The following is an 8,745-nucleotide window of genomic DNA, read 5'->3' on the forward strand; positions in this document are numbered from 1 at the left end:
ATATCTGCTCTACTTTTACCAGTTTTTTTCTTCCCACTACTAATTTTTTTATTCATAAAGTGTTCATACGCAATGTGTTCTACTATTTGCAGCATACCATGCACGCACACATACTTATGTACATACATATATGTATGCCTTTGAAGCATTTATCATCGTGTCCCAAACTCTTCTTTGTGAGAGAGAAAAGTCAGTGAAGGAAATATGCTCGAAGCTAATGTCATTGTCGTTGACAGGATATTTCAAGTCGCAACACTATCTACACAAAAAAAGTTGAATTGGGTTGAGCTGAGTGAAAATGAAATTTCACACTAATGAATGGCAAAGAAGTATATGAGTAGTAAATGCATTAGTATGCGTTTATACAAATGCAGCCATTTTGCGAGTCAAAGCAAAAATTGTGTTGAAATAAATGCAAAGGGTGCAAGCGAAGATTATTGGGGGGTGAGCTGCGATGTTTTGCACAAAACTACAGTTTGAAACGTGCTAGCGTGCACATATATACTCGTAAATACTTAGATGCATATGTTTGTACATACGTAAGTATAAACCTATGCGTAAAACATCTGTGAAGTTAACGAAAACGCACACAAAAAGTTGCAGAAAGCTAGAAATATTGCGTTGCTATTTGGCCAAAAAACAGCTGAGCGGCTAGATGACAGAGCGAAATGAAAAACAAAATGAAAAACCTCACAAAATAAAAACTTTAATGAAAGGGACGAATGTAAGAAAAACAAAAAAAAAGGACACAATTGAAACAAGAAAAGCCGCACAAAAACAAAAATGCAACACGCGAAAAATTATTACGAAAAAAGCAAATGAATAAGAGGAAAATCAGTGTGGAAGAGAGGAGAAAAAGCGGAGTAAAATTTTGTCAAGTTGATGGCAGCGAATGTCCTTGAGAGAGTTGTTGCATGGCATGAAGTTGAGAGCGCCAGCTGGCACAAATCGTGAAACATCGTGCAATGAATTCGCCACCAAACAAAGCTTTCGGCCTGAATTCGCCGCCCTTGAAGAAAAACACACGAAAGGATATGCAATAGGTTTTTAAAGAAGCGTCGCAATGTCTGGCACAGCAGAACCCAACGGACAGCGAACGCGTGCGGTACTCATATCGCAACGAGTCGTGTGACTTTAGAGCTAAATCAAAAAGTTTAGTGTTTCAGTGACGGTTTGCTAAGTGTCTGCCACGCCACGACAGGCGTTGCTTGGAAAAGTAAATATTTATTAATACAGATACAAAGAAAATACATACCTAACTATGTACATAGTAGTTAAATAACTGAGAAGCATAAGCAAATAAAAATAAGCTGAGTACCGGTAGCCTCGCATTCGAATTGCTTTGTTGTGTTATAAACAGACTGTCGGGCGTCTGCCGCCATTCTGTCATCAACACTTTCTGTTTCAGCGCCATTTGAAGTGCTATCCCGCGGCTACTTTTCACTTGAAAGTTTAAGTGCCCTCAATAATTTATATTCATTTCGTAGGCGCGGTACGTCGGCCAAAAGTGAATTTTTTAGTGAAAAGGACTTTGACTTACGGCTTGCACTACATACTGGCATACATACGTTTATGTTTACATACGTGTTTACATTTTATGTATATAAATACAATACATATGTATTTATGTATATGGTACTAAAAAAAAACTAGTGCGCGTTGTGTTAGTCACGTGTGTTTATTATTTGTACGATTTATTTTTTGTAGGTTTATTTTTTCAGCCGACAACTTGCCTTTTGGCATGACAAAGTAAACAACAAAAATAACAAGGAATAAATTTGAAAAAGTGTTACGAAAAAATCTTGGTGTCCAACTAAAAGTTAAAAAAAGTAAAGTTGACTTTGTGCCAAAAATTATATGCTGTGTCCTTCTATTCAACTGTGCTGCTTGCGCTAAGTAGTATTGCTTTGCAATCGTATTCACATTTGCTTAGAACATAAATACATTTATTATTGTGTGTCTTGTCATAGTGAAATTGTAATTCTCATTTGCTGTTGCAGCCAACTATTTAAAGATCGCACAAAATGTCACTGCATAGTGTTGCAACGCTCCAGTCTTGGTTGGTCATCCTTTTGGGATTAAGCCACTTTGGCACGCCAATTGATGCACGTGCGGTGAGTACAAATATTTTTGAGATACAAATTTAAGTGTTGTGAAAAATGTTATGATTAAAAAAATTCGTTACATTTTTAAGTATGTAAAGTCAAAGATTAATTAAGTGGTTTGTTTAATATTCAAGTAAGATAAAAAAATATGTGGCGCTCACATGTTTGTTAAGTGTTTGGTCGAGCTTCGTCTCCGCCTTGATCTTGACTTCAAACGGTTTTTGTGTGCAGAAGTAGTTTCGCTCGGATGCTTGCTATTACTTACCGAGGCAGGACTCGCTATTGAAAAAAAAAACTTCTGTTACTCTCGTCGAAGGAATAAAACCATGGCCCAACCAAATATAAGTACACACACACCTAAAAACTCGGCTACCTTTTTGATTTTTATACCAGTATTGGTAGAAGTTATGGATGCTAATTCGGTGACCACCACATCTTCAAACGACACTGCTTTATAGATCTCAGCGGGAGGTCAACCGGTATTACTCGATGTGAAACGTCAGCACACAATCGAAAGTTTACTGGGTATGCTTAGCTCAGCGGTTGTCGTGCTGGCTTTACATATTGAGTGATGTGGATTCTACTCCGCTGAAGTATAGAAGGAAGTCTAATGAGAAGATGTGGCGATCTCCGATCTATCAGCTGTGCATTCTAACGTCCAGACTTCGTTGCTTTGTTTAATTTTTCCTTAAAACAAACACAACCTTTTCCTTTAAAACCCGAGCTTTTGTTTTTCTTTCAAAAAGATCAGATTTATATTAATTCAGATTAACAACACAAAAAAATTGTCAAAATAGTGTTCTTTGAAAAAAACATCCTTATATATTTTATTACACCAAACATTATAAATTTTGAGACAAGAAACACGATTCCACTGTTTAAAAACGAAAAAAATTGTAACCCCACAATTCGAAAAATGCGTTATATGTATATTGCATTTTTCATGATTTGCATGCAGCTGTCCATCCTTCACACAATTTTATATCACTCTAACAACAAGCCTGATTTAGCGCTGTTCAAGACTTTTACCTTGAACCAAGATGGGAGAGAGTTTTTACTCTGAAATTTGAAAAAAAAATAAAAATTTTAAAAATGTTGAATGAAATTTCACAGTTTAACTTCACAACCGTTAGCGTTAATGGTAACCAAGGCTGGTTTTATCCCAATTTCAAACGTCTTCGATAGTTCGAGAAGCACGGACGGGCGCACATAGGGGCATTTAGCCGATTTAGGCGGCCAAAATTATTTTTCTATGAAAATTTTAACTCAAAATGTTTAGAAACGACGAAATTTAAAATTGTACATAAATGTTTAACATCAAGTAAATAAAGGGGAGGAGGTCAAAGTATTCCACCAAAATAACGAAAATAAAGTTGCTTAAAGTTTGACATAGAATTATCGTGGTCCGATTGATGAAACATTGATACCTACGTGTTTTATCGGCGAGGAGAAAGTTTATATCTGGGATATAACATGGAAAGTGTTGCCACCTTCTAAAAAATTAAATACAATTAAGTTAAATGAATTACTACAATCGGTATCGATCGAAATGATTTTGAAAAGCCTTCAAGTATTTCAAAACAACATGTGGGAAGATTACCATCTGTTTAAAAATTAAATTCAACTTTAATTCGAGGGAATTAGGTAACTGAAATACATATAACGATATGGGTGTCAGACGAAAAAGTTTAATAAGGTTATAGTTTGAAACTATTTGCAACAGGGCTGCAACTCAGAGAAGTGGATGCCATCGTTGTCCCACCCGTCACGATTGGAAAATGTTAAATTTATGCGTAAATTATATAATTAAGTTTTATTCTTGTTCAGTTTCGTATTAAACTGATATCAGACTTCAAGTGTTAATAGTTTGACACTTGTCAAATCAACAGTTAAAGAGAATTTACTAAAAGTTTGAGCAAAAACGAATTAAAATATCGCATCCGTCACTTTGGAATGCCCCATATTTCATATATTAATTCTTTTACATTTTTACCATAAAAACTAAAAAATTTATTAGAAAGCTTCAATTTTTTGGCGCGGCTATCAAGCTTTAGATTACTTTGCATTTGACGAAGCTCTAAAATTGCTATCGCGAAAGTGCGCACTTCGCAAGCCGTCTATTTTTCTCCTATGCCAACTATTTTCCTCATTCTTGCATGTTTCGCATTCTCTACGCTATCTTTTCATTCACAAACATAATTTATAGATTCGTTATATGCAGACATAGGTGTGTATGTATATTTCATCCGCTTTGAGGGAAAATAAAACTCTATATTTTCATATGTATTTTATGTCTCCGTTTCAACCACTACTAAAAATTCTTAAAGGGCAGACAAATTTAGTGTTCTACAAGCATGTGTATGTTTATATTTATTTAACAAAAGATATGAGCGCTCAAATTCCTCGTATTGTTTGCTTTCATTTCATACTTTTCTGCCCGCGCTTGATTATCCCTCATTAGTATGCCAGTCAGCTGCTGGATTGATCTATTTGCCAGGGTCAATACCCAAGCCATTCATCAAGCTATTACCTGTTCATAAAGAAAATATAAAAATCGTTTAGAAAATTTTCGAGAAACCACATACCCCTCCAAAATATTTAGTAATACGAATCTATAGGAAAAATAGAAATCATACAAGAAGGGTATTTTCGCAATAAACGTAAGCTAAAAACAGTCAACAAATGTTAAGAAAACAGCAATTCTTATTCACATTTACAATTTACAATTGCCATTCCCTGCACTTAATGGGACATTCCCTTTTGGAGAGTTAAGAAAGGCAACCACAACCTCTCTAGTATGCAATCTCAACCACCGTCCCCCTGCTCTAGAATTTAGTCGGCAATAAAACGTTATTCATTCATTCCGTCTTTCTTTTCTTTTTTATTGCCAACTCAATCACTGCAATATTCTACACGCCACTTTCTCGTTCACTTTTAATGCCATTTAAAATTCAATAATCATTTCGCTATCACACTCCAGAAACACCGCACTCACAGATTGGCTCTTGTATTGTATGTAGTTAGATAGTCATAACCATCTGTCATGCGCCATTAAACTCAAAACTGTCAAATGTCAACTAGCAAAATATGTGGCAATGCTTGGCTTGATGGCGGTGGATTTTTGCGAAGCCATTGAAAGGACAACATTTTTCTGAGCGCGAGCGAATTGATCCCTTCAGATGAGAAGTATTTGTGGTGAGCTACAGTGAAATAGTCAAGTATATAGATTCAACGTAAAACCTTTCCTTTTAAGAAGTTTGGAAACCAATGATGGTTTGTTACTTTATTTCTATAAGAATTAAGAAATGTAGACAAATAAGTAGGTCGAATCCGACGGCGGACATTTTGGATATAAAGTGCTTATCGAGAAATTAAACCCAAGCCTATTTAAACGCACGGGAAATTGATTAAATTTAGAGAAAAGTTTTAGAAACCTATGATAGCTTGTTCAAAGAACCAACAAGAACCCCCAACAAAAGCACGCAGAATGAAAACGAAATAAATAATGGCTTCGGCTTGTGGTACTTTCAAATAGCGGACTAAAGTTACGGTACCATTTCATGCCCATGAAAATAATAAAAAAAGTAAATCTCCAAGTTAAGATGCTGTACCTGTACAATTTTTTTTATGCCTTCGAGATAAGATTTGAAAGTGTAAAGTAACTTGAAAGTGATCGATCAATTTTTGTTTGCTGATCTGGGAGCTCATCGAAATCGATTGTTAATATAGTATATGGTTGTTAAGAACAACAAAACGTTTTTCAATTCTATTAATATTATGGCACTTCCCTACAAACTAACAAAGTTTTTGTTCAATAAAATTTTTTTTTTGTAAAAATATGTGAAATGCTTTATTACATTCTTTACCCTTGGAAATTAAGCTGTTAAATAAAACAAAAGTAAAAACTGATGCATATGCTTGGTCTCTGTAGTACAGATATCCGCAGGTTCTGTGGTAAAGAAGAGTAAAAAGTGGAACACCTCACACCAGCTGCCCAACACTAGTTCACCTCAGAGCCAGATTTTTAAACGACTATACGCTCAGCGATATCGACCTAATGCAGATTTCGCAGCAGGGGTATATACAATTATTGTGTATACTGAACAACTAAATTTGATATAGCGGGAACAATAGATCAAATTTGGTCGCGGTGCAATGGTCCTGAATACATACCGTTAAAAAACCATAACCATAACCATAGGGCTGCCAAATAGTAATTGGCAACCACCTGGAAATTTGGAAAAAATATCTGGATATAGGCAAATAAAACCGGTTGATTTTTCCTCACAAAAAAGTAAAAATTTACATATTTATTGTATATTAATTTAGCCATCAATAAAAACAAGAAAAAATATGCGTATAAGAAATATAATATATTTTTACACCAAAGACAAAAGAAGTAATAATTTCAGGGCGTCCACTATGTGTACTTTTTTGTTACAATTCCTATTATAACAAGAAATTTGATCTTTTTAGTCGAGGATTCGATACCATAAATTCAAACATTGTATTGTTTGTATAAGATTTTTTTCTAATGTTGCAAAAATAAAAATAAAAATAAGTTAAAATTTTAGTTCCACATATACAAACTTGTTATTGCTATTAACAGTCAGCCAGAGTAGTTAGGAGCATTTTCCAAGCTGTTGAAAATTTTTCTAAAAACCTACCATCAACACTTATTTCGTTGTCCTAAATGTTAAGACTGTTTTTTTTTTTTTCTTTTTTTAATTTTATTGGACAAACTTTTGAAAATCTGGGCTCTGGTCATGAAGCCAAATATCTGGACAGTTCAGCCAAATCCCGTCAAGCTGGCAAGCCTACTTTCAGTACACAAGCCATAAGGTTTTCATTCTGAAATCCACTCGAAATGGGAGAAATAATATGTATAAAAGTCAAGCAATTGCGATTTCTATGCATTTTGTTTGCCTTTTGGCGGCAGTTTGATTGAGCGTCACCACGTTTTGGTTTTGTTGTCGCCACTATTGCGTGCAATCACAGCCAGGCTAACGGTTAGCCGTCATTTGTTGGCATCTTTCCGGCGAAACACGACACGCATAAAAAGTGTGCCAAAATTTACAAACAAAGCGTAAACGTAACGTAAATGTATGTATGCATGTACTAGGATGGCTGAATCGTTTTTTTTTTTTATATTCTTAAGAAAATTAATAAATTAGCCGGTTTTATTTTGGCATAGCTTTATGTAGGACTGCCAGATATCTCTGTTGCCAAACCGGGACACTTCAGGGAGGGCCTCTCGTCCCCTTCTCTTTAATTTCGACGTGCGAAAGGATGTAGTGAAATTTTATTTTGAAAGACATAAACAAAAACATAAAAACATGAGATCATAAGATCATTCCAACGTACGCCAACAAAACAAAACCACTTATCACAACTAAAGCACAGAAAATTTTTCACAATACATGAACCTTTTTTTCTTTATAAAAATACAGTTTATAATAAATATATGAAGAAACATAAGAATTAAATTGTTAAACTTTGTGCTAACCTCGGGAAAATTCAATAAATTTGCATACAAATTTGCCATATTCTAATCAGACTTTTTATAAAAATTTTTAAAATTAAGTTTTGCAGCCCATTAAATTTTAGTTGATTTTTGGTATTGTTTTTACTGAGAGGTTCTTCCATACAAACTATGTTCGATAATTCTTTTTATATGGAAGACACTGTCAGCAAAAAAAAAATAAATGCTAAAAATCAGCGAAATTTGCCGGCAACTTCAGACTTGCAATTGGCTCAAAAGCTACATTTTCAAAATTTTTCTTAAAGATTTTATTAGAAATTGTGAGCTGATGAAAGAGCCTCCGAGCCAATAATTTTGTACGGCACTGTACTTATAAGTACTCTAGGTTTCATGAAAGAAAAAAATTTAAGTACAAGATAACATTACAATATCAGTCATATTTTTCGTTGCTGTGAATCAAAATTTCTGTATTTTCCTTAATATAATTGTAAAACTGTGCACGTCATTTTGAACGTATTTAGGTACATATACTAATCAGTAACTATTGCTTGTGCAAAATTCAACTATCTCGAAATGTAACTATTTCACAAATTAAATCGGTGCACTGAGAGAAAGAAGTTTAGATTTAAAAAAGTGTGCTAAATTAAAAAAGTACGCATATTAAAGAGCACAAACCCAACTCGTAATACATTTAAGTATACAAATTTTAGTATTTAGTATTTAGTATAGAAATATTCAATTCCAATATGTCCATATTAAAATGGAGCGATTTGCAATTACCGATTGCTTTTTCATAATTAAGTTAAAAAAATATTTAAATTCCATGTTGGTTATAATGGGAATTGAACCCTGACCCTCTGGAAATTAGCAAATTGTGGCAAGCATCTTCGCGCAGTCAGCTACAGCCAGACATGTAATTGTGCATTTAAATGTTGCGTTTGAATCAATATCACGCGTGCGTGTTATTTTTAAATATTTTTAAACGATAATCAAATAGAAAATATTCATGTTTACTATGTGTTATTTCCCTCAGTGAATTCATAACATTTTTCTGAATATTACAACGCGTTCTTTCTCTTAGTGCAGTGATTTTTGAACTTTTATTCAAATTTGTGCAATCAAATCAAAAACCGGGACTCTAAAACGAAACCCGGGACA

The 8,745-nt window shown here is 34.1% G+C and overlaps 1 protein-coding gene across 1 annotated transcript in view; it reads left to right on the top strand.

Moving 5' to 3' along the window:
- Positions 1-1,087: 1,087 nt before the first annotated feature.
- LOC118734022 (mucin-5AC) overlaps positions 1,088-8,745 on the top strand; it is a 189,883-nt gene continuing 182,225 nt past the window's right edge. The window contains exons 1-3 of the mRNA XM_036463707.1: positions 1,088-1,216; positions 1,708-1,896; positions 2,001-2,114. Coding sequence (XP_036319600.1) covers positions 2,025-2,114 — 90 coding nt within the window. The 5' untranslated portion in view covers positions 1,088-1,216; positions 1,708-1,896; positions 2,001-2,024. The remainder of the gene's footprint in view (positions 1,217-1,707; positions 1,897-2,000; positions 2,115-8,745) is intronic.

Source organism: Rhagoletis pomonella, unplaced genomic scaffold (assembly GCF_013731165.1).
Source record: "Rhagoletis pomonella isolate Grant_MI unplaced genomic scaffold, Rhpom_1.0 Rhpom_scaffold_00002, whole genome shotgun sequence".
In the NCBI taxonomy this organism is placed as follows: Eukaryota; Metazoa; Arthropoda; class Insecta; order Diptera; family Tephritidae; genus Rhagoletis; species Rhagoletis pomonella.